The 27290-nt window shown below is 44.7% G+C and overlaps 1 protein-coding gene across 1 annotated transcript in view; it reads right to left on the bottom strand.

Annotated features, from left to right (window-relative positions):
• Window positions 1-250: 250 nt before the first annotated feature.
• The window catches only part of LOC108798080 (spectrin beta chain, non-erythrocytic 1-like), a 266531-nt gene continuing 239491 nt past the window's right edge, over window positions 251-27290 (bottom strand). The window contains 5 exon segments of the mRNA XM_018569793.1: window positions 251-1112; window positions 3287-3329; window positions 6641-6814; window positions 13925-14145; window positions 22791-22866. Coding sequence (XP_018425295.1) covers window positions 891-1112; window positions 3287-3329; window positions 6641-6814; window positions 13925-14145; window positions 22791-22866 — 736 coding nt within the window. The 3' untranslated portion in view covers window positions 251-890.

A 27290-nucleotide genomic window follows, 5' to 3' on the forward strand; every position in this document is an offset into this window, starting at 1 on the left:
GCTTCAAGTGAACCTGTTACTTTGCCTACTATCAAAGAACCTGCAACATAAAATAGAGGTTTAGTGCCCAAGTGGGCAAATTCCAGGCTAGAGCATTGTTACATAATGGTGGCAAACAGCTCTGTGTAAGTAGTGGCTTTCCCAGGAAGTTTCTGAAGGCTTCAGGTGCCTGCGAAAGGGTGAACCTGTAACTTTGACTACTATTTTACAGTAAAGTCTTTGCCTAGTTGCTGATGGTACTTGATTTGTAAAGAATCATAGGAATACCTGCAGTACTGACACAAAGTTGTCAGCGTTTGTATAAGTAATATTGCATTCATGCATGACTATTATGCATCTCAAATACCCTGTGAAAAAGGATGAAGCCATCTGACAATAAGGAACACTTGTCTTCATGTCAGGGAGAGGCATCACATGGTTAAGTTCTTTCAGTTTATTGCATCTTCATTATACGCTGCTAAATGTGCACCGCATCTCTAAAGCTTGATGTCATGTTAGAGGCCATGGCTGGACATGCGCGTAGAGACAATGAAAGACCCCACTGAGACAAAAAATTTAATGATGGAATAATGACCTACCCTCACGAACGGCTTATATACCTTATTAAAAAGCCATTTCTCAATTATTTTCAGTGCAACAGGAGCTGCTGACTGGGATGCCACAAGTTATGTTGCGTTCGAGCACATTTAAGTCTGTTCATCATTGGAGGTGCATATTATGCATAATATATCATTATATATAAAATGCAGTTGACATTTTAATTATTTTTTCACCCACACATCCACCCAAGCCCCTCCCTTTTTCAAAGGTCCTATGCTGTTGGCTTGTCAGGGCCTTGTAAGCAGTGATGATCTGATCAGAGAAACATGTGCTGACAGCCAAAAGATGATTCATTTCTTCTTAAAGAAGCTAAAGCGCTTTTCTCTGTCTTTCTCTTTTCCTTCCTTGTTGCGCAGTGTTACCGTGCCCTCTGTGGCACTATTGGGGGACACTGGTGGCATAGTCATTGCTCGTGTTAAACCCTTGGGTGCACTAGGAGAACGGTCCGAGGTGTCACCAGGTGAAGAAGGCAGCGAAGCATTGATCACCCGCATCCAACTACTCATTTCAGCCTGTGAAGAGAAAAAAAAAGGCAAAATTGACATGGAGTTCTAGATTAGCTCTGATGTGTATTTTAGCATTCAACATATATTCCCATAGTCATCCATTTTTGGGAAACGTTCTTTGCTTTTGTTTTTTTAATGTAAGAAACAAAATAATATTGTTGCCTTTACACTGTAGATGCAGTTCAAGTCATGAGCATCACAGCACAGGATAGCATTTCATATTAGGCAAATAAGTAATAATTAGGATGTATGTGCATTCCCTGTCGGGCTCAGTTTTTCATGTATTTAATTATATGTTATCCCTTTACTCTACTTGAAAATGTTACTAAGTCCATATAATAATCAGTCATGATGTTCCTAGGGCCACAAATGCTGCAAAATGTTCAATTTCAGCATCGCTTTTAAGTAGAATAGTAATAGACAAGATAGATGGACATAGGGAGAGAGATGCATATATGTATCTTTCCATCTACAGTATCTCACAGAAGTGACATTTTTGTAAATATTATATTATATTATATAATTTCATGTGACGACACTAAAGAAATGACACTTTGATGTACAAGCTGTACACTCACTACAGTGCTCAGACCATACGCCGCACACTGTATCAAATTGGTCTGCATGGTTGTCGTCCCAGAAGGAAGCCTCTTCTAAAGATGATGCACAAGAAAGCCCGCAAACAGTTTGTGAAGACAAGCAGACTAACAACATGGATTACTGGAACCATGTCCTGTGGTCTGATGAGACCAAGATAAACTTATTTGGTTCAGATGGTGTCAAGCGTGTGTGGCGGCAACCAGGTGAGGAGTACAAAAAGACAAGTGTGTCTTGCCTACAGTCAAGCATGGTGGTGGGAGTGTCATGGTCTGGGGCTGCATGAGTGCTGCCAGCACTGGGGAGCTACAGTTCATTGAGGGAACCATGAATGCCAACATGTACTGTGACATACTGAAGCAGAGCATGATCCCCTCCTTTCAGAGACTGGGCCGCAGGGCAGTAGTCAAACATGATAACGACCCCAAACACACCTCCAAGACGACCACTGCCTTGCTAAAGAAGCTGAGGGTAAAGGTGATGGACTGGCCATGCATGTCTCCAGACCTAAACCCTATTGAGCATCTGTGTGGCATCCTCAAACGCAAGGTGGAGGAGTGCAAGTTCTCTAGCATCCACCAGCTCCGTGAAGTAGTCATGGAGGAGTGGAAGAGGACTCCAGTGGCAACCTGTGAAGCTCTGGTGAACTCCATGCCCAAGACGGTTAAGGCAGTGCTGAAAAATAATGGTAGCCACACAAAATATTGACACTTTGGGCCCAATTTGGACATTTTCACTTAGGGTTGTACTCACTTTTGTTGCCAGCGGTTTAGACATTAATGGCGGTGTGTTGTTATTTTGAGGGGACTGCAAATGTACACTGATATACAAACTGTACACTTACTACTTTACATTTTAGCAAAGTGTCATTTCTTCTGTGTCGTCACATGAAATGATATAATAAAATATTTACAAAAATGTGAGGGGTGTACTTCACTTCTGATACTGTATATTAACAATCCTAAAAACATAAGACCTTTTTTTTTTTACTCCTTAGGTCACCGACATTTAATAGTCTAGTGAGGATTACACCTTCAGTCCTTAAAATCATGTACAGACCAATCTCGTGTAGCAGAGATGGTTTTGCTTAAAGCTGAACTCCAGGCATGCAGTTAAATACTCAGTTGAAATACGTATATAGTAACGGTTTTAACTTTTTAAGTGATTTGTAATGCTGCTTAATCAGTCTTGGCATCCAGGTACCCCCGCCAGACAGGGTAACAGCCAGGTCCTGAGACCTTTCTGTAGACTATACCACAGATGAGCAATAAAAGTCAAGGACCCACTTGAATCTATTAATGGACAATGAAAGAGCAGCACAGTGGCAATCATTACTGTACCCTTTCCTCGTGTCCGAAAGTTCACAACATTACAATGATGGGTGGTGCAGCAGAGTCTGAATTTCTAAAATTGGACCTGCAATATTTTTTATTATTTTTTTTTTCCTGTTGATTGGGAATTTTAAAACCGAAAGACTATCCATGTCTTTGTATACTGTAGCTGTTCAACCCAGCTTTAGAGGCAACACTAAACCCCACTTTCCACAAACCCCATCATTTTGGAATAAGGAGCACACTTCTTACCTCATCTTTTGCTTGGAAGAGATATTCTTTCCCATCTACTAAACTGTTAAATAAAAAAGAAATATCCATGTTTATTATCTTTGAGACAGACTGACTATTTTATATTGTAGCCCTTGTTTCTTAAGGCGAGGTGTCTTACACACCCTCCATTTTATGTTAGATGCTATCTAAACCTCATCTCAAAAATCAAATCTCTGAAGAAGAAACATTGGTAACCAACAGGGTTATTCACAAAAGGGTGAAGAGTTGGAGAAGGCAGGAGAAGTGAACGATCTAGGCCAAAATAGCAGATTTGGAAAAATTATCCAATTCAGCTCTCCATCAGTTCAGCTATGTTTTCCTAGATTGTTTACTTCTGCCATCTCCAGCTCTTCAGCCTTTTGCGAATAACCCTGTAAATGTGCTGCAAATCTAAATTAGGCAGGAAGTAAACAAGTTTCTAGATTCTATCTGTATTTTTAGAAATCAATATAAAATGCTCTCCAATGCACAATGTTATTATGCCAGTTGCTACTTTATTGCATATATTCTATTCCCCTATTTGGAAATGGTACCGGTATCCGTATAATTTCATGCCTATTGAAGCTTTAATGATGATTGTGGCTTTGACCATTCATTGAAAAACACAGGACTGCACAAATAAAATGTTCTGTAGATGTGCTTTTGGTAATCCCTTCCTTTCAGCAAGTTTGTCTCTTTACTGTATCACAGCTAGTGCAAAAAGCTGTAGCACTTCTACACACATGGAGAAAACATATGAACAATTCTTACATACACGGAGGTCAACAGCACACAGTCTTCTTTAGATATAAAACACCTTTACCGACGTCTCAGAACATATCACAAGTGAAAGTACGTTTTCAGGTCCACACAGGGTTCCTTTATCAGGCAATGTGATACAGTGCAAAGCAATTAACGCATATACTGTAAATATACCAGTGAATAACCCTTAAACCAATCCAAAAATTAAGAAAACTGAAAAGAATCTTTGGATTGGTTCAAGGTTTATTCACTGGTATATTTACCGCAGGGCTCAAAATTTCAAGTCCTGAGCTACTAGCCAGGCCTTAAAAGTTACTCGCCACCTAACCCCTACCCTGCTTTGGCCTTAACTCCGCCTAGTCAGCGGTGAGACGCAAAGTACAGAGATCAGTAACAACGCAGAGTGCGGAGGCCATTGGTGCGACGAGCAGTGCGGAGGCCATTGGTGCGACGAGCAGTGCGGAGGCCATTGGTGCGACGAGCAGTGCGGAGGCCATTGGTGCGACGAGCAGTGCGGAGGCCATTGGTGCGACGAGCAGTGCGGAGGCCATTGGTGCGACGAGCAGTGCGGAGGCCATTGGTGCGACGAGCAGTGCGGAGGCCATTGGTGCGACGAGCAGTGCGGAGGCCATTGGTGCGACGAGCAGTGCGGAGGCCATTGGCGCGACGAGCAGTGCGGAGGCCATTGGCGCGACGAGCAGTGCGGAGGCCATTGGCGCGACGAGCAGTGCGGAGGCCATTGGTGTTCCACACTCTGCGTCAGCAAGGTGACGCAGAGTGCAGAGGTCAGCAAGGTGACGCAGAGTGCGGAGGTCAGCGGTGTAAGATAGAAAAGGGACTTACAGTGGTGATGTGCTCTGTCCTCATGCCCTCTTCTTCCTCTCCGTGTGGTGGTGGTGGGGGGGCATCGATGTCTCCTCCATGTGAAGCCCCCAGCAGCCTTGTTGTGCCTCCTCTGCAGGTCCCTTCCCGCTGTGCTGAATGTACCCAGGCAGCCAATGACAGTGCTGCACTGTCCCTCCCAGCCAATTGCAGCAGAGATGGGCGGAAGTACATGCTGCCGAGGAGCAATCACTTGTCACTTGCAGCGGCAGAGCTTACAGGAGATCTTGGCTGCAGGAGCAGCGGCCATTTTTGGTGCAATCAGATTTTATTAGAGATTTTCAAAACAAAACAAAGGAAACATGTATTCATGTGACAAAGTAGTTAGAAGCAGAACAACAATACAATAGGACAGCGGCCATTTTTATGGGAAATCATCAGGGGGAGGCGACGCCTATGATGGCCGAACAGCGGCCGGGACATACAGCTGTCACAGAGCTTACTGCTGTTCAGTGTAAAAAAACGGCATAGTACTTGTAGTGTGCCGTTTTTTTACACTGAACTGCAGTTAGCTCAGTGACAGCTGTATGTCCCGGCCGCTGTGCGGGGATGAACTCCAGCAACCGCCACTGAGTCTGGAGACTACCACCGCGGCGATCGCTCCTGTTCTATCTTCTCCTCCTCGGCCGCTCTGTAGTTGCAGCGGCCAAGCAGGAGAAGGAACAGAAGCGAGCAATCAGCGGTCGTGTCCCATCCCTGGTCCTGCCGGCGACGCACCCCCTCGATGACATTCCACTCGCCCCCACGCAATTTTAACTTGCCAATTGCGAGGGGGCGAGTGGAAATCTTGAGGCCTGTTTACAGTTTATGCGTTTATTGCTTTACACTGTATCACATTGCCTGATAAAGGGACCCTGTGTGGCCCTTAAAACTTTGTACTTGTGCTTGTGATATGTTCTGAGACATTATCATCATTTAAGGAGTTTAATTTCTGAAAAAGACTGTGTGCTGGTGACTTTCTCTGTTGATGTTGCTTCTGGCAGCACCATCCACCTATTGCTTTAGCACCCACAGATAAAGAAAGGGGATACATCAGTCAGGTGTGTGATGGATTACCTACACGGACATACAATTCTTACACGGGCCACATTGTGCACCCTAAAGACACAATTGAACTTAGAAGACATATATTGTATGGGAATTCAGTTAACACTACAAAACATTTATAAATAGCAGACCTGTTTTAAACATTTCCCTGCCTCCCCCAACATTAAAAGATCAGCAGGTATGATCTAATGTTTGACAGCAGTGAGCCATAGGAAACTAGTATATGTGATCAGTTGCTGCAGATGTGCATACAGCTAATTATTCCTCTTGAAAACAACTTGTTTCTGATTGCTATCCAATGTCTAAAGGAGTGTAACCCTATCCCTAATGAAAATGAAAGAAACTGGGTTATGGGGCGATCAAAACGGTATTTAAATTATAGTTTTGGTACAAGTATTTTATTAGAGACAAATATTTTTTATGCATAGCACTGTGTTTTATTAATCAGAGAAACAGCAGGGATCAAAGAGAAAGCAGTATACTTGGTACGCTGCTTTGCTTTTATTTTTTCCAGTCATTCAGATGCCAGGAGAGATAAAAGAGTGGGAATCCAAGGGGTAGATCCAACGGTTAGGATTTACTGTCTGTGGTCAACCATAACTTTTACACAATTAACCACAAATGTACAATATTTTAGACATAGTGTCACTGTCGGTTACACACCTTAGCTTGAAGACATTCTTGCGTTTCTTGTAGTCATGGGCCACACTGCATAGGGCACCACTAAGCTGAACAGGAACCTCACCATGATAAGGAATGCCACTTGCTGCACTCTTTGCATCTTTGTAGAATCCCAGACTACCCTTCTTCAAAACACAATAGACATTCTGCCAGGACCTAGGAGGAGAAAAGAATGCAGACATTTACACAGACCAGATGGTTAAAAAAATGGCTGCTTTTTAGGCATCTTAAAGCTCATTCGAAATGATTAAAGTCTTATACTTAGCCATCAGTTAATATGAGATTATACCAGCCAAATCTGTATCACTTTTTTTTTTTTTAAAGTTTACTATTAATTCATATTAATCTTATATCATTGGCTAATGAGTCTTCATTATTTTCAATTACCCACACATAGTTTAGATTTAAATTAATTTCAGGACAGGAGAACAGGATGTTGAAATTAAGGGAAACGGAGACCAAAGGTGATAAAAATCTGGTACTTGATGCTTTGAACAGACTTCCAGCAGAGGTAGTGAGTCAGTCAACAGTAAGTGAATGTAAACATTCTTGGGAAAAACAGGTTTAAAAAAAAACCAAAAACTTCAAGGCTTCTTTGTTGGAGGGGAGATAAACCGAGGAGGGGTCTGGGAGAGAACCTCAAGCTTGGAGCACATGGAAACCACTTTCTGCACCCAAGCATCTTTGATGTAGGCTGTCCAAGTGTCCCCACCACATGCACATACTTTGGAGTGGGGATGCATCTTCGTGTAGGGGAAAATTTGTCAGAGGATTTTTAGCAGACTTTGAGCCCCAGACCTTGCAGGTAGCCCGAGAGTGAGGTTTGGATGTGGATGTCGCAGAAGCACTAAAAATAGACTCTTCTTAACTGCCTTTGAAGTATGAACCTTCATATCTAGCATCCTTGATAATGGTATCCATAGTAGATCTGAAGAAACACTTTAGCCAAAGCTTCCTGCAGAGGTGTACTGACAAGATTAGAAGATAACCTGGAAAACCTCCAGCAGCTTAAAGTTACAACCATTTGCTCTAAATGTTCTATGACCATGGCATCAACCACAGTAGCGTCAAGTTCCCTTCTGAACTTTGCCCAGTTAGTCAGTCACATCTAAGATGGGATGAGAAGGGGCTAGCAGCGGGAACCCCAAAGGGGTTTTCAGGAGAAACGCTCCACCAAAATGGACCAGTGCCCTGCACCTGCAGCCACTACGCAAAGTGCCAAGGTGAGTGCCCCACAGAGGATCTAGTGCTCTGAATACATTACAGTCTGGCCCCACCTCTTTCTTCCAGCACAGTCTGGGTACTGTTACATGTGGAGAAAGCCAATTTGGACAGCTGCTAAGAGGTGACCCAGTGACTGATCAGCATAGGGAAAAACGGAGTTAGACTTCCGATAGCTCCTTTTCCAGTAGTCTTCCAGGACAGCCCCTGAGATGTATATGCTCCTCTCACCGGGCAGGAAACACATGACCCATTTCAAAATAAAAGGCCGCCTTCTTAAGTCCGCTTCATATAATCAGAGAACCAAAATGTGGATCTGAAAGTAGAACAGCACACACCACCAAATAATATCAACATTTACATCAAGGGTGGGATGCTGTCTGTCCTAGAAGACTACTGGAAAAGGAGCTACCGGTAAGTCTAACGCCGGTTTTCTCCAGATGTCTTTCTGGACAGCCCCTGAGATGATCAGCAAGAACTTACCAAGTTGGCGGGAGAGAGAGAGAGAGAGAGAGAATGATAACAGCCTGCAATACTTTTCTACCAAAAGCCTGGTCTTGGCTTGAAAGGAGATCTAGGGGATAATGCCCAACAAATGTGGAGAGGCTGGTCAATGTGGCTGCTTTACAAATTTGCTCCAGAGTTGCCCCTGCCCTTTCTGCCCAAGAGGTCGCTAAGGCCCTAGTAGAATGAGCATTGATGAAAGGTGGTGGATGCACCCCTTTAGAGTTATAAGCTTCAATAATAGCCAACTTAATCCATCTAGCAATTGCTTTTAGAAGCTTATTTTCCCTTTGATTTCCAAGAAAACAAAACAAAAAGGGCATTGAAGGTTTGGAAATCTTTTGTTGCTTCCAGGTAAAATGAAAGGGAACGCCTGTCATCTAGTTTAGAAAATGCCAGTTCCTTGTCATTAGGCTTGTTACAGAATGTTGGTAGAACAAAGTTTTGTGACCTGTGAAAAGTAGAAGGTACCTTAGGTAAAAATCCAGGGTCTGTTTTAAGGAGAACTCCATCCTCAAAAATAGTAAGGAAAGGCATCTTAATTGAAAGTGCTTGTAATTCACTAATCCTTCTTGCTGAAGTTATAGCAATCAATAAAGAAATCTTAAGGGTAAGAATCTTGATTGGGACCTCTGATAATGGCTCAAAAGGAGGATGTGTCAAGGCATGTAAAACGAGGGACAAGTCCCATTTTGGCAAAGTCTTAACAGCTATCGGCCTCAACCTTGATAAGGCCTTAAAAAATCCTAGAAATTAGGGGATTTTGTGCGAGCTTAGTTTGTAGAAAAACAATTAGAGCAGTAACTTGAACTTTCAGAGTTTTAATCGCAAGGCCCTTATCAGCCATTGCTTGCTAGCAGTAGATATAGGCAAAAAAAACCGGAGGGTTTAGAAACCCTTTAACTCCTTCCAATTAGAGATGAATTATCGACCTCCACCACCAAATAATTAATTTCACACTGGTTGGATTCTGAACCTCTAGGTCCAAAGAATCCTGAGATCGGTCCCAAACTTTCAAGAGAAAGTTGTGTAACCTCCTTTGGTGGAAGCGAGCCAATGGCACTGCAGGAAAGCATGAAGTAATCTGCCTTCATCATGTACATGATAAACCTTACTGGCCTTGTTTGGTTCCCCTGAAGCTGGAGAATGGAGTCCAAGACTCTTTGCATTTTCTCTGGGGGAAGATACATTTTCTTCTCCACCGTGTTTATAACATAGCCCAGGAAAGTTGTAACCTGTCAAGGTATGAAATTAAGATTTCTAGTCATTTATTAGCCAATCCACTGTGCATGCCAGATGAGCAAGAAGCATTTGAGGAGATGGTGCAAAAAGAAGTAGATCGTCCAGGTAAAGCACTATGCTGTTGCCCTGCAGAGGACCGTAGGACCTTTGTAAAGATGTGAGGGGAAGAAGAGACACTGAAGGGGAGAGATCTGAACTGAAAATGCAGTAATTGCGCCCCCATCCTGACTGCCAACCACACAAAAATTTGTGAGGAAACATTTATAGGATATGCAGGTAAGCATCCCTCAAGTCAAGTGTAACCAGAAAAAACCCCTCTTGGAGAATAGTTGACAGAAAAAAATCTAATCCTTCCTGAACCTTTTGTAGCGAATAGCCTGATTTAGAGGTTTGAGATTCAGAATAAATCTGAACTTTCCGGACGGCTTCTGGACTATAAATACTTGGGAATAAAACCATTTTCCCTGTTCCCCTGCTGGGACAGGCGAGATGATTATTTGATCCATCAGATCTCCCAATAGACTGCAGAGAGCTGAAGCCTTGACGGGATCCTTCGGAAGATAGGTGACCAAAAACCTTTCGGGAGGAGAGGAAATCGAACTCCAGTTTGTATCCCGCCTGGATTATGCTGCTGATGAAAGGACTGGATGTAATTTCCCTTCATTGTGAGAGGAACCTCCCCAATCTTCCTCCCACTGGGAGAGGGAGTCACTGCTGTTTGGGGTTCCGAGAAGGTGGGTTAAAACAGGATCCCACTCGTTCCCCTTGTGGCCTGTCCAATGCTTCTTAAGCTGACCTACCTCCTTGTCTTCTTGAGGGCGAAATATTGGGCCGCAAAAGAATTATCCAAGAAAAAGAAGAGGTAAACCGAAATGCAAATTTCAAAACCGAAACGAAACACAGAGTCCTCAATCTCTTTTTCTGCAGCCCCTGTTATAAGTGAACAGGCAGGGGTGTGGAAATTTTTGAAAAAACTAATTGTCCAAGGGCTAAAGCAGGGGTCAAATCTACTTGTCCTTCATGACAATCTACTTGTCCCAATACAACAAAAAAAAGTTTTAAAAGTTTAAAACTAGGGATGCACCAATACCAGTTTTTTGGTATCGAGTATCAATATTTTGCTTTCAGTACTCACCCGTTGGCATGGAGCAGGCTTCCCGGGCAATCAGGAAGCTAGGCAGCGGGTAATGAGATGCAGTGAAATGGCAGCAGGACTCAACGCACACACACAATTTCCTATGCGTGTATTTATTTGTATGCAGATGGCAGGGGCAGCAGAGTTGGTTTTAATTTAGGCAGGGCTGAATGTATTAAAAAACTACTCGTCCGGCGCCCGAAGCTGCATGTCCCGGGCGTCGGGCGATAGGAATTCCACACCCCTGAACAGGAATCCTCTATGAGTGTTCCTGTTCATTCATAACATGAGAACATAGAATGTTTACTATAACCACAACTATGAATGAACAGGAGGTGATGTAGATCACATCCCATTCATAATTGAGGCTATAGGAAACATACTATGTCCTCAATTATGTACAAACACTCAGCGATCACCGAGTGTTTGCCTTGACTTTCCTTCCTGACATGCCGTCACAGGAGACTGAGCGAGCGGTGTAGGGAGGAGAGCTCAGCCTCCGGTGACAGTGCTGGCTGTCCCCACCCACACCGCTCTGCTGATCTGTGAAGGAGGCTGAGCAGTGTGGGAGGAGAGACGCCAGCCGCTCGGCCGTCAGTTTCTCTCCTCCCCGCTGGTACACAGTAGCACCCAGCGGGGAGGAAAGAAAGCACGGATGCACCACTGTATCGGCCAGAAAATGGCACTTTCGGCATTATGCGAAAATGGCCATTTTCGACCGATATGGCTTTTTCTCTTTGATTGGGAAAGCTTTTTTCCTGTCTGTCGAACACTCTAAAGTGGCCTCTAAGTCATGGCGAAGAGCTGGTCTCCAAGAAAGGTAAATTGCATAATCTTAATCCATCTCCATCCCATGGTGTAAACAGCAGGGCACATCTAGATGATTTAATAAGGGGAGAAAAGCGTGCTGAAAGTCTCACAGATTCTGCCGAAGCATCAGCAATATAGCCCACGGCTTTTGAAATCACAGGAAAGGACTCAAAGATCTGGTCTCTAGGGTTACCTGCCATAAGATGAGCCTTTAATTGAGCCAACCAAAAATCAAGATTTCTAGCCACACATGTGGTTGCCAAAGCAGGCATAAGGTTGAATCCCAGGCTCTCCTGAGTAGTATCTCCAATTTTCCATCAATGGCATCTTTTAGGATACCAAGGTCTTCAAACAAGAGGTCAGACTTCTTTGATATTTTGGAAATGGGGGACGTCCAGCGTAGGAACCTTGTTCCATACTGCTGACGGGTTATCGTCAAAAGGGATTCCCCTCTTAAGTGAGCAAGAGAAAAAAGGTTTCCTTCCGAGATCCACCTACTCCTTTAACACAGTTTCAGAGTCTTATGGACTGGAAAAACTTGGGTTTTCTTTTTCTCCAAACCCTGATACATGAGATCATGTCTAGACAATTAGACTTTTTTTCCTCCTGTATGTCTAAGGTCTCATAAATTTCCCACAGGAGGTCATCCATATCCTCCAGGAATAGCTTGTATTTAGAACCCACAGAAACCTCATCCTGCCTCTCCTCCTTCTGGGAGGAATATAGGTTGGAGGGACCAGCTTCAATGAGCTCCTCTAGCTCAGAAGTTTTAATAAAAATAACCTCCTTGGATAGAGGTAAACAGCTAGAAGGTGCAAGCACAGATGGAGCGTGTATTGGAGTGCTCATGTTTTCCTATAAATGACCTGAAGGATTGAAAGCTCTTCCTTAACAGTAGAAAGAAGGTTGCTACAAGCTTTACAGATTCTTCTTTGAGAAGACCATCGTTGCACGTTTGACATAATGGTTTAGTGTATGAAGCTCATAAATTTTGAGCCACAAACCGCACATTTCTTCTTGGGCAGAACTCTGCTCCTATCAGGGACTTTTGTCTGAAGAAAACAATCGGAACCCAGGGAAAACATGAGATCCTAATTTGTACACTAAAGGGTTAACTGTGCCTAACTCACAACCGACACCACAACACCACAGGGGCCTCTGGTGAGAAAAAGATGCAGAATACATAAACCACAGGTTTAAGTATCAACATTAAAAGATGTACTGTTACCTAGGCAGAATCGGTGCTTGGTGCTGCATCCACCGGAGAATGTGCAGGATCCATCCTCACAGTCTAACTCCAGAAAGGCGTCTCCACAGCCTCTGCTGAGCAAAAACCATGCCAATCAGCACCATTAGACACCTTTCCCTGCACCAAAAAAAAGAGTCTTGGGAGCGTATGGAAGCCTCCGTCGCCCAAAAATCACGTCACCTGCGCCCAGAAGTGGCTGTACCATGGCACCTGGTCAAGTGGATGGACTCCTCCTCTGATCCTGCAGCCATTAGATGGTCTCCAGCCATAAGCGGCTCTCCGCAAATGCAGGTACTGATTTCTTCTTTTTTCTAAACCAGGGACACACAGATGACCACAGGAAAGGGAGGAGAGCAAGTATGCGACCACCAAGGGGGAAACTTAACTCCGGTACTGGCACTGAAGGGGAGGGGGAAAAAAACCAGACCTTCTCCTGCCTGTACAGAGGAGGGGATTTCGGGGCCAAATCTGTCAATCCTGCTAGGAGCGCTCAGAAGGTGATATGCCTCCCCTGCCAGAGGAAAAACAAAAAAAACTGGGAGGACTTGGAGGCAGCCTTTTATTTTGAAATTGGTGTGTTTCCTGTCTGGTGGGAGGAGCATATACATCTCAGCGGCTATTCTGGAAGACATCTGGGGGAAAACTTTCTAGCAGTGTCTTGAGTGGAAAATGAATGTGCTTTCCTCAGAGCAAAGAGTTGGGAATGGAAAGGGTTATACACAGGTGTCCTCACAGCTTTGATTTGCCAGCGTCAAATCCTCTGACAGTAGCTGCATAATCCATTGGCTTCAGAATTAACTCCCTGTGTACTGTGATGTACAATCAAGAAAAGGCGACCCGAACGTGAATGACTTCCTGTGTCCCTCTATAGACAAAAAAGAAACTTGATTTTTCTGTAATTTTAACTGCAATTTTCTTTACGTTAGCAACATGGCTCTTGAAGTTTGAAAAAGTGAAAGAACACAGCAAATAAATGAAATGTAAATAAATATGCCTAACTAAATGAATAATGCATATAAAAAATGTGAAAGGATAATGTGAAAATTATAGATGTTATCTATTTTTAAAGTGATTTCTCCCAGACACCTAGCTTAAGTTTTCTCACCTATTCGCAGCTTTCTTTGTATGGGACTCCATTTCCTGCTTACGATGCAACATACCCTCCAACTGTTCAGATGCCAAAGATTCAGGAATACTAATTGGCAACGTGGACGTCTGAAGGTTTATTGGAGAAAAAGTTGCTCTGGACACTAGCTGTGGTGATGGAGGGGGGCTTCCATTTTTTGAAATAAAGTCTGGCTTAGCTCCATTTGACGTATCAAGCCCCTGAAGAAACAAAAGTTTGTTATATAGCAGAAATATCCAGCCGCTTCAAGTTAACAAATCCTACCCTAACAAGTTGCAGTTTTTTACTGCAACTATTTTTGGGACAGTAAAAAGTACTCTTTACAATAATTACAGTCAGCATGCAACACTGAATGAAGCTGTCACACGCCAGCTCCACAGATCGAGAGCTGAGAGATCATGTAACCTCTGATCGCTCAGCTCACTGTCTTCTCCTTGCACAAAGCAGTGACCTGACCCCCAAAGGGATTCCCCCTTTCTTCTCTCCGGAGAGGTAGAGCCAGCTGTTAGGCAACAGAACGGCTCTGTGCTGTCATCATATAGCAGGCAGTAAAGGGCAGCAGTACATTAGTAAATGTACTCATGTGACCCAAAAGAGAGCTAAAGCCAAAAAAAAGTTTGGCTTCAGTTCTCTTTACATAATAATAATAATAAAAAAAAAAATACTGCACAAAACAGTCATGGGGGTGGGTAGGAAGACAAAACAAATTATTATATCACTGGAAAACATGTCAGATCTAGGTAATATATGGTGGCCAAAGCAGAAAAAATTATTCTAAATCAGACAAGGATTTTAATCCTTTTCTTTGCTAGAGACAGGCTAGCAGGGAGTGTTTACTGTTCCCTTAACCATGAGATTGTCACCTGACCATGTAAGCTCCAGAGCTTAGCTTGGTCATTATAAGACATACTGAAATTGGATATTATATTACATGAGTGAAAATAATAATGAAACCCTTACCTGGTTTTCTGATAAGCTGTCATCTAGCCTTCTAGTTTCTGTTGATGGCTGTTTATCAAAAAAATAAAAACGCCCCAGTCTAATTAAAATGTAGAAGAATATAACAATACAAACGTCCTCTATTGTTCACCATGTGTGGCTGTCGTTTGATGGGCAGATATTTACGCAAGAACAGTTGGGCAAATATCTGCCCATCCTTGCATGTCAGCAAAGCACCAGAACTCTGGAATTCTTGACGCAAACAGCACATGCATGTATTGTGATCCTTTACTCTGACCGCTGATCTCCCCCCTGAACAAACCAGCACCACTGTTTGATTGTGGTGCATGTTAAATATGCATGACAGAATGCAGATCTGAAAGGAAACATATGCTGATAGAAATATGGAAGCTACAATTGTTTCATCTGAAAGGTGCAAGTGTACCTTTCATGTTGATTCTGGTTTCACTACAGCATTTACATATTTATTCAATATGAGCAAAAATTACTTCCTGACCCTGCCAGAAACCCAGTGCTGTGTACTCAAACAATGTTATCAGGAAGTGTGCAAGAATAAACACCTCCACTTTCCTCCTCTCCATCACATAGGGGAGGTGTTTTGTAAGCTTAACACTCTACATGTCCTAGGGTGACAATACTGCTCCTCTGTAGATACAGTACAGTTAGTGGGTGTTGTCACACTAGGGCAAGAAGTGTGCTTTTGGCATCACCAACTGAAAAGAAAAAAACATGTGAAAAAAGACAAGGAGAAAGCAAGGATTAAAAAAAATCAGTGGAAATGAATGAATGGCTCAGTAGCTGCTGACCAATTCACTCATTCCACATTCATAAATATGATTCCTCTTTCTTACTCTGTTGTAAAATGAAGGGGAGGAATCAACCATGTAAACACTAGCATTTGATCAATGTGATTGGTCATCACAGCAATCACAAGGTACTGATCCACTCAGATTTGCTGGGTACTCAGTGGGTCTTTTCTCCAGTGATGTTTTAAAAAAAAAAAATTTAAACTGCGGTGGGGAAATAATAGTGACTCAAGCCGCTGTTTAAAAATATATATGTGCAATGACTACATTGCGGGCCTTATACACCACACCGTCAGCACAAATTAGGCTACAGGGCCACATCTGACTCCATAGCTATCTCTAAAGGCACACGTCAAGGTTGTCCACTTTCCCCACTGCTTTTTGCATTAGCGATAGAACCCCTAGCGATTGCGATCCGTGCTAATGTTAATATTAAGGGAGTGAGCTGTGGTAGGCAGGAGCATAAGTGTGCTTTATAGGAGGGATAAATTGGCAAGAATAGGTGGATAGAGATGTTCTGTTGTACAGAACTATTATATACTGTGTGTATGGCCTCTAGTGATCCCCTCCTACTACTTGATTATGCTAATGTGGAAGAAAGTGTAATGCAATTGTATGCTATACTGATTGTGCATCATGTGCTATTTTATTGTTTTATTGTACTTTGGAAAATTAATAAAATACTTTGAAAAATAAAAATATATATGCGAGTAGTAATGTATAACTAAAAAAAAGGTATTAAAAAAAAAAATGGATAGAATGGGGAGTAGTTACATCCCCTGTCAGAGGTTCACTCTCTCAATGTCACCGGGAAGGTAAGGAGCGTAAATACAAAATTTGAACCTAAACAGGTAGAGGGGTAATCTACCAAAGGGGGCATTTGTTTTATGTGACAACTGCCCAAGAAGGGAACTGGAAAAAATATCCCATCACTTCCTGTTTAGTCTACAGGACAGAAAGTGAAGGCACGGCTAATATCCATAAAGAGAAACAAATGACAAACAAAGCCTGACAGCAGTTGTAACCCTCCCCTACCCTATCCAAAATAAAAGAAAAATATCCATTAAAAAAACATTCTAACAAAAGAAAAAAGTACTGTATTTACAGAAAGAGTAATACCTTGGTATCAAACAGATTTTGGAACTTGAACCTCAATAAGGTCAAAACAATTTCTCACAAACCGTTGCTTGTCACACTATTTTTATTTAAAGGGGACAAACCTCCTTATAAAACAAAATCTAATTTGCAGATCTTTACATCAATAAGCCATAACATTATGACAAACCCCCTAATATTGAGTAGGCGCCAAACAGCCCTGACTCATCGAGGCATGAACTTCACAAGACCTCTGAAGCTATGCTGCGGTAACTGGCCCCAAGCTGTCAGTAGCATATCGTTTAAGTCCCGTAAGTTGAGAGGCGGGACCTCCATGGATTTTCCAACACATCCCACAGATGTTGAAATTGGATTGAGATTTGGAAAATTTGGAGGCCAAGTCAACACTTTGAACTTTGTCCTGTCAACACTTCAAGCATCATCCAGGCACTCCCATCAGGGAATGCCATTTCCATGAAGGGGTGTACTTGGTCAGCAACAATGTTTAGGTTGGTGGTATGTGAAAGTAAAATCCACATGGATGGCAGGACCCAAGGTTTCCCAGCAGAACAGTGCGATACCCAAAGCATCACACTGCCTCTGCCGACTTACCCTTTTCCCATAGTGCATCCTGGTGCCATCTCTTCCCCAGGTAAGTGACACACACGGCCATCCACAATACGTTAACGAAATCCAGAGTTAGAACTTATCGGTAACGCCATTTCCAATAGTCTTCCAGGACAGCATCATGAGAGATGGAATCTCCACCCCAAACACAGGAAAAACGGCACCCACTAGCTTTAAAAGGTCCGCCCCTTCTCCAGTCCCTCAGTCATCACGAGAACCGAAGGAAAAACGGGAAAAAAGCAAAAACATACAAACACCGTCAAAAACATCAACACAACAAGCATTATGGGGTGGGCAGTTGCTGTCCTGGAAGTCTATTGGAAATAGAGTTACCGGTAAGTTCTAACACTGGATTTCCCATTAACGTCTTCCAGGACAGCATCATGAGAGGATAAACAAGAACTTACCCAATCTAGGGTGGGACCACAGGTTAAAGTACCTTATGCCCAAATGCTTGATCTCCTGCAGAATTGAGATCCAAGTGATGTTTCACAACAGTAGAGAAGCTTGACCATGTGGTAGTTTTGCAAATTTGTTCCAGGGTAGCACCAGCTCTTTTGGCCCAAGCAGCTGCTAAGGCTCTGGTTGAATGTGCATTCACAAAGGAAGGAGAAGGCATCTTCAGAACATTGTAGGCTTCCACAATAGACTGTCTTAACCACCTGACTGAGGATTTAGAAGCCTGCTCACCCCTGGATCTACCACAAAACAGCACACATAATACATTTGACTTCCTAAATACTTTAGACACCTGAAGGTAATGTAGCAGGCAACGACCCCAACATCTAAACAGTTAAAGGCTAATTCTGTACCATTAGTCGATTAGTCAAAACGTAGGCAGGATAATCTTCTGCAGTCTGTGGAAAGAAGAGGACACTTTTGGTAAAAAGGCAGGATGGGTCCTTAGGATTAAATAATCCTCAAAAAAATCAATCAGAATGGCTCCCTAACGGAGAGAGCTCGTAGCTCACTTATTCTATGGGCAGAGGTAATAGCAACCAAAAATATTGTTTTTAAAAAGATAAGATTCTTGAGAGAGGACTCAGGGGTTCAAAAGGAGGACTTGAGTCCCTGCAATACTGTAGACAAATCCCATTGGGGAATGGCTCGAACAGCAATAGGTCTGACTTTCTTGAGGGCCTTAAAGAATCTAGCTATAAACTGATCTTTTGCCAGAGATACCTGAAGAAACACACTGAGTGCTGACACCTGTACCTTCAGTGTACTAAGTGCTAACCCTTTATCAGCCTTCCTGGAGGAAATCCAACATGGCTGGAACGTCAGAGTCCCTGTTAAACCTGCCTCTCCAGGAGTTAACGTTTTCCATACATAGCCATAAGCTAGGAAGATTTACGGCAATGTAGAAGAGAAGCAATGACCTTACTAGACAGACCTCTGGCATTTAGAATGTCTTCTTCAGATAAAAAGCGGTTGTTAGTTTGAATCTCAACACTTCCGGATGAAAGACTGGGCCGCGAGATATTATATCCGGCCTGCAAGGAAGAGTCCAAGGTGGGCGATCTGTGAGGGAGAGCAGTAGAGTAAACCAAGCCCTTTTTGGCCAAAAAGGCGCAATTAGAATGAGTTCAGTCTCCTCCAGAGTAAACTGCTGAAGAGCCCTCGGAATAAGATGGATTGGAGGAAAAGCGTAGGGAAATTTTTTTTATCTATCTTTGCATTCTCCTGAGAGGCAAAGAGATCTACTGCTGCAGGACTCCACTTCTGATAGGAGGGAAAAGACTTCCTGGTTTAAACTCCACTCGTTCTGATGTTATGCTGTTTGAGAATACTAAGAGATGTCCCTTCAACTTGTCCTGGATCAAATTGATCGCATTTGCTATTGCTTTCGACTCTTTCCAGTTTGAGGACATTTTTTTCTCTCTCCCAGACCAGTGACCTTCAGCGATCTGTGTCTCCAGATGGGCTCCCCAACCCCAGGAGCTCGCATCATCTTTATGGAGGCTTGAAACACCCATTGAAGACCTGACCGAAGATGAGTCGAGTTCACCGCCACCACCAAACTCCTCTTCACTGATGCAGGAAGGAGGACAGAAGAGTCTAAACTGTCCAGAGCCCGATTCCACTTCCCTAGAAAAAAACGGTCTCCGATGGAAACAAGCCCATTTTACTGCGGGTAAACAAGAAGTCCCCAATGAGCCCCAGGACTGACATGATCTCTCTCAAGGATACTGGACGATTTCTCTGTAGCCAACTGACCGCTGAAGAGACCTTTGGAACCTTTTCCTGAGGAATAAAAGTTTCCTGTCTCACCGCAGATCCTGCAACCAACTCAGAGTTATTCTTAAATCTCTCTCCAACTGGTTGGTCGTGGTTGCTGACAAGATGTCGTCTAGGTTGGGAATAATGTTGATTCCCTGAAGTCTCAACGCTACCAGAACTTCCCCCAATACCTTTGAAAAAATGCAAGGGGAGGAGGAAAGCCTGAAAGGGAGGGCCCTGAACTGGTAATGGTGAATTACCGGACCTATCTTCACCACCAACCTTAAAAACTGCTAAAAAGCCAGGTGAATAGGGCTATGCAAGTATGCATCTCTTAAATCTAGAGTAGCCATGTAGCTCTGAATTGTAGAAGGGTTCTGATCGAAAAGATTGATTCCATCCTGAACCTCTTGTATCTTACCACCAAAATGTAATGGTTTTAAGTTGAGGATCAAGCAAAATCTCCCCGACGGCTTTTTTTTACGTGAGAAACGTGGGAGTAAAACCCCTGCTGCTCCCCCTGCTTTGGAACTTTAGAGATTACTCTCTGGTCTAACAGATCCCCTAACAAGAGGCAAAGTTCTTATGCTTTGTCTGGTTGTTTTGGCAGATTTGTAACCAAAAATCGCTGGGGTGGTAAACTGTTGAACTCCAACTTGTACCCCTCCTTTATAAGGCTCAGAATAAATTGATTGGAGGTAGCCCCCCCCCTACTGGAATCAGACAGTCATTGCAGTTTTGGGGTTTGGGAGGGAGGGTTAAAAAGACTTTTAGCCAAAGGAGCATCCAGCTTGGGAGTTTTCCTCAAAACCCAAGCTGGATCATCAAAAGGAAACCCCTGCTTGAGAATGCTAGACCCGAGAGGCTTCTTCTCTGGGTCTGCCCATTCGCTAAGAACTGTTTCAGAAATAATTTTATGTACAGGGAAAACTTTGGACTTTTTTTGTTGTAATCCCTGATGCACGAGATTGTGTCTGGAAAGCTGCACACACTCTTTTTGTATTTTCAAGGTGCTATAAAATGGCAGTAAGTAAATCATCTACATCTTCTAATGACAACTCATACCTAGACACACCGGAAACGTCATCCTGAGCACTAAAATCTTCTGATGACGAATAATCATGGATGGGAAGGACCTGGGTCACCAAGAGCCTCCTGCTCAGACACTACAGGGCCAAACTGGCCCATACCCACCAGAGTGGGCAATAGAACGGTACTGGTACTAGGTTTAAACACTTCCAATATCGATCCAAAAGATTGGAATGTAGAAGATAACTCCTCTTTAACCGAAGCCAAGATATTTTACAGGCTGAGGTGGATTCCTCTTCAAAGAGACTGTCAATACACTTTTGACATAAAGGCTTTGCGTAACTTGAGCCTAGCTTGACTAAACAAACAGCACATTTCTTCTTAGATGCCACCTTTGTTTTATCTGAAGCCTTAGCCTATAAAAAGAAAAGCAAGGAGGAGTAATTTCCACTAATTCAATAAACAGTTTGAGAGAGCCCCTCAACACCAAAGCCCCCAACACCAAGGGACACCAGGTGGAGAGAGTAAAGTCAGAGGTAACGGGGAGGTGAGATTTGTACAAGGAGGTGAGCAGGGCTGGTGCCAAAAGGACCAGTATCTGTTGCCACAGCAGGCTGCCAACGTCCTCTCAGTCACTACCGAGATTTGTGCCGAAAATGACCAGCCAAGGCCCTCCCCTTCCTCTTGCGCTGAAAACGAGGCTTGGAACGCACCAACCTCGGCGCCCGGAAATTACGTCACTCACACCGCAAGTGACGTATGCCGCCATCCGGTCAGGCCGTGGAATACATCCCGAGGCCACGGAGAAAAAACAGACCTCTGACTGGCGGCTATTTGTTTTCTGTGACCCCAGCCAAGGGAGCTCAGTCATCCCTGTTCTGGCCCTCGCTGGGCACTGAAGGAAAAGGAGCCAGCGTACCCCCTCCCTTGCTAGGACTAACTGGATGCTGAAAATAAGGTAGGCGAATGCTACCTGTAAATGCGCTCCCCATGTGGGAGCCTGACAGTCAGGCACATGCAGAAGGAAAAACCTCAGGCAAACATTTGCCAAATGGAGGCTTCCCCAGTGCTCTTAGTGACACGCTCCCCAGTTTGAGGAAACACAAAGACTGAGGGACTGGAGAAGGGGCGTACCTTTTAAAGCTAGTGGGTGACGCGTTTCCTATGTTTGGGGAGGTGATTCCATCTCTCATGATGCTGTCCTGGAAGACGTTAATGGGAAGATATGATCCATCAGACCAGGCTATCTGCTTCCATTGCTCCTTGCCCTAGTTATACTCACAAGCCTACTGTAGGTGCTTTTGGTGGTGCTACACAGCCCCATACGCAACAAACTGCTATGCACTGTGAAGGGAATTTAGCAACACTGGAGCAGAAAAATATGGAGCAGCTATGCATGGCAACCAATCAGCTTCTCTTTCATTTTGACATCTTAACTGAAGAGAGAAGTAGATCGATTGCCATGCACAGCTGCTCCAGTTCTGATAAATTCCCCTGTGTGTTTAGACACCTTTCTATCGAAACCAGCATCAACTTTTTCAGTAATTTGATTTAGATCGGACTACACGGGCCAGCCTTTGCTCCCCACGTGCATCAGTGAGCCTTGGCCTCCCATGACCCTGTCGCTTTCCTTCCTTGAACCAGGTAGGTAGGGGCTGACAACCGCAGACAAGAGCTGTAGTTTTTGAGTTGTTCTGACCCAGTCATCTACCCATCACAATGTTGCCCTCGTCAAAGTCACTTAAATCATTACACTTGCCCATTTTAATGCTTCCAACACATCACGTTCAGGGACAAAATGTTCACTTACTGCGGAATACATCCCACCCACTTCTAGTTGCCATTGCAAGGAAATAATCACTATTATTTATGTCACCTCTCAGTGGTCATATTATGGCCGATTACGTTTTTGCGATAATAAATTCCATATACAGTGGCTTACAGTTACTGACCTAGAACAAATCTATAGATCATTAACTCTTACTACTGTCTGCATTGCTTGTTTTGGCGCTAGAGCTCAAGAACTCTACTAATCATGACCATCATAATTTTGAGATGGAGATCAGCAATTTCTCCTTTTACAGCTTTACAAGTGTAAAAATATATACACTGACTACCTGCGGAGAGTCCGAGTCTGTATACAGTCCATTCACAGAAACTTGTTCCGTTTGCAGGCCTTGTAACCTTAAAAAGAAAATAAAAAAGGTTTAATATCACTTAAAGGACAGCAGTGATACGTGTAAGAACATACAAATGGAAGTGTGAATTTACTAAATGATTATATTTCACATTTCTTTGGCAGCCAAAAGATACCTTACTCCGATTTCTAATCAAGAAACTATTGCGCTTTGAAAAATGGATAATTCAATGAAAAGGGTTCGTTAGGTTCGGAGTTATGTAAACCTCCCAGCTCACCAGTGTTAAAAGTATATGTAAAAACAGGACACTGAAATTCTCTTATTTGCTCCCTTTTGGTCTGTTAAATATATGACTGAAACATTTTGTTATATCTACTCAATCCGTTAAAACAAAAAAAGAATCCAGAAGTCATCAGTTAGCCTTGCTCCCAGTTCTCTCCGGACTACAGAACACCTTCCTCCATGTTATGGAGATGAGGAAAGGGGGTGTTGTAGTCCTAAAACATTCTTTCCTTGTGTGAAAACTTTGCTACTCAATAGATACCATAAGTGAGTGTTGACACCCTAGGGCAGGAAGTGTTTAACTGCCAGATCAGCATGTTAAAAAAAATAAAAAATAAAACCTGAAAAGAGAAAAAACGAATGCAGCAAACACATCTAGGGATTGGCAAGCTGCAATAATAGGATTTTGTACTCACCGTAAAATCCTTTTCTCTCCGTTCATTGAAGGACACAGGGCAACAGATCGTAGATCCTGAATGGTAGGGTATATCGCCACCTGCAAGAGTAGGACGCTAGACACATAACAAAAAGACAAGACAGCCTAGGGGTGGCCCCTGCTGGTGGCCCAACCCCTCACTTGCTGACAAGTCTCCAGTAAGTAACAAGCAGTTAGCAGTGTACACCCCATAAAAGAGGGCGGGACCTGTGTCCTTCAATGAACGGAGAGAAAAGGATTTTACGGTGAGTACAAAAATCCTAATTTCTCTCCCGTTCATTGAAGGACACAGGGCAACAGATCGTAGATCCTGAATGGTAGGGACGTCACCAAGCAGTACACACTGAGGGATGGGCAACAACAACCAAACACCCAAAAGACACCTCAAAGAGCCGCCTGCAACACTTTGCACCCCAAACCAGCATCCGCCGATGCCAAAACATCCACCTTGTAAAACTTAACAAAAGGTGTGAACAGAAGACCAAGTAGCGGTCTTACAAACCTGAGAAACAGAGCCCCCAGAGCGGAAAGCCCAGGAAGCCCCCACAGCCCTAGTAGAATGGGCAGTGACAGGAACGGCGTACGCCTGAATCACAACCTCACGTATCCACCTAGAGATGGTAGCCGCCGACGCGGCCCGACCCTTACGAGGGCAATCCGTGAGCACGAACAGGGAGTCGGTCTCGCGGAAAGAAGCCGCAGCTTCTAAACACGAAGAGCGCGAACCACACCCAAACAGTGGAGCGCACGCTCCTTCCTATGGACCGGCTTCGGACACAGGGAAGGTAAGACAATGTCCTCATTCAGATGGAATGCCGACACAACCTTCGGCAGGAACGCCGGCCGAGGACGGAGAACCGCCTTGTCCTGACGCAAAACCAGCAACGGGGACTTGCAGGACAAGGCAGCCAACTCCGACACCCACCGAACGGAAGTGATGGCCACCAAAAAGGCCACTTTCTGTGACAAAGACATAAGCGGAATCTCCCGAAAAGGTTCAAACAGGGATTCCTGCAACACTGAAAACACGAGATTCAGATCCCACGGAGCCAAAGGTGAGCGGACAGGGGGAGCAATGCGCGTCACCCCCTGAACAAAGGTGCGAACCAGAGCATTAGACGCCAAAGGCCGCTGGTAAAAAAAACTCGCCAAGGCAGAGATTTGGCCCTTCACAGTACTCAAGGCCAGCCCCTGAGCCACCCCGCGCTGCAGGAATGCAAGGATTCTGCTGATGGAGAATAAACGCCGGGACAGGGCCCCAACCTCACACCAGGCAAAATAGGCCCTCCACGTGCGATGGTAAATCTTTCTAGAAACCGCTTTGCGATCTCTGAGCATAGTGGAAATAACCGCATCAGACAACCCCCGGTCCTTCAGGACCAGGCTCTCAACAGCCACGCCGTCAAAGCCAGCGACTGTAAAGAAGGACGGAACACAGGTCCCTGTGACAGAAGACCAGGGCGCAGAGGCAGACGCCACGGGGCGTCCACCACCAGCTGAACCACGTCCACGTACCACACCCTCTGAGGCCAGTCTGGGGCCACGAGGATGACGATGACGCCCTCGGCCGCGATCCGACGCAAAAAAGCCCGCTTTCCAGGTGGGCGCTGCGTCAAGGCACGCTCCATGCGAGTTTGCACGTGCGGCAGCGCGGACGTGCTGGCAACGTCCTCAATTTTAAGGGTCTCCCTGACAGCGCCGAGACCATTTCACGTTCCTGGATCATGGAGCGTAGACGCAGCCTCCTCCTCACTGTAGGGAGATGGAGACAGGGACCCCGCTACTCACGACCCCCAGCGTCCTTGTCCCAGCCCAGCCATCCGACTCCGCAAGGCAGAGGAGAGCTGCACACTGTGTCCTTCCTTCAAGACGTCCTGGGCCGAAAGGAACACACTCCCCATCCGCCCGAGGCTGAAGAAAGCCCGGGCGGAAGTGACAAAAGAGAAAGGGCAAATTTGCCCTCATCCAAGATGGCGGCCGCGGAGCCGCCTGGAGGCCGCAGTTAGACCGGGGCCTCAATTAGCGGCCGTGGCCGCCGAGCGAGCGATGGGGACACTTGCCAGAAGAAATCAAGTCAAACGGAAGAAGGGAAAAAAAATTTATCCAGAGAGAATTCTTTAGCTCCTTACTCCAGGCAGCTCTGGGGGCTCTGTTTCTCAGGTTTGTAAGGCCGCTACTTGGTCTTCTGTTCACACCTTTTGTTAAGTTTTACAAGGTGGATGTTTTGGCATCGGCGGATGCTGGTTTGGGGTGCAAAGTGTTGCAGGCGGCTCTTTGTGGTGTCTTTTTGGTGTTTGGTTGTTGTTGCCCATCCCTCAGTGTGTACTGCTTGGTGACGTCCCTACCATTCAGGATCTACGATCTGTTGCCCTGTGTCCTTCAATGAACGGGAGAGAAATTAGGATTTTTGTACTCACCGTAAAATCCTTTTCTCTCCGTTCGATGAAAGACACAGATCCCGCCCTCTTTTATGGGGTGTACACTCCAAACTGCTTGTTACTTACTGGAGACTTGTCAGCAAGTGAGGGGTTGGGCCACCAGCAGGGGCCGCCCCTAGGCTGTCTTGTCTTTTTGTTATGTGCCTAGCGTCCTACTCCTGCAGGTGGCGATATACCCTACCATTCAGGATCTACGATCTGTTGCCCTGTGTCCTTCAATGAACGGGAGAGAAGTCAAATTTCTGTTCTTGGGTTTAGATACTCTGCAATGCTTGGTAATCGTTGAAGTCAAAAGAAGAATCTTGGCTCAAGATACCAGGACAGACAAAACAAACGTCTAAATGGAGCCAAAGAGCCTAAAATACATAAAGAATTTGCCACATTTACTTGTTGTAGGTCTGAGAAATGGTGTCTGCGGCTTCTCACAGGCTTCAAACCAGGGGCGCCCACAATTTTTCATCTGGAGATCTACTTTTCAAATGACAAGCTCAATGAGATCTACCAACGAAAAAACACCTGCGTTCAGGGGCGGGAGGGGGTGTGGCAGTGCATTGAAGTCAATGGCACCGCAGCCAGGCCCCTCACCCACAGTGCGATCGCCTGCACCCGGAACCCAGGCACGTTAGTGCCTGCGTTCCGGTCCAGTGCGATCTGCAAAAATGCTGCAAGCACTATTTTTGCAGATCACTGGACCGGAATGCAGGCACTAATGTGCAGGTGATTAAACTGTGGGCCGGGGACATGGCTGCGGTGCTCGTTCTAGAGGCGTGGGCGTCCTATCCTCTCGCGGTGCTCGTGTGGGCGCCGCTGCACACGGGCCTTCCGTCTTCCGCCCTTCCCGCCCCTTTCCGTCTTCCGCGTCTGACACATGCAGCCGCATGAGCACCGCGGAAGCATAGCAGTAGCCAGCTCCTTTTGCACACGTGGCAAGAAAAAAAAAAAAAAGTGACCCCCCCCACAAGGCGTGTGACCCCAACAGGCCCCTGCCTCCAGGATTTGTTATTTTATTTTTTACTATTTCCCTTTTAAAATAGAAAAAGAAATTGAGGACACAAAGTCCTCAATCTCTTTTTCTGCAGCCTCTGTTCTAAATGAAAAGCACAGAGGCTTCCCATTCATTCAGAAAATATTTACTATCACCAGTTTCCAAATGGGGAGGAGCCTCTGTACAGAGTGCAGATAGATGAAAGTAGTCCCTCGCACTCCATGATATTAAAGTCAATGCTGTTTATTGTCAGGCTCGTCCTCGGCACCCCCGGCCGCTCCGGCCCCGCGGCGCTCCGGCCGTGATGTCACGCGGGGCTCCGCCCCCTG

The sequence above is a fragment of the Nanorana parkeri genome, unplaced genomic scaffold (assembly GCF_000935625.1).
Source record: "Nanorana parkeri isolate BGI_ZX_2015 unplaced genomic scaffold, ASM93562v1 scaffold1398, whole genome shotgun sequence".
Classification (NCBI taxonomy): Eukaryota; Metazoa; Chordata; class Amphibia; order Anura; family Dicroglossidae; genus Nanorana; species Nanorana parkeri.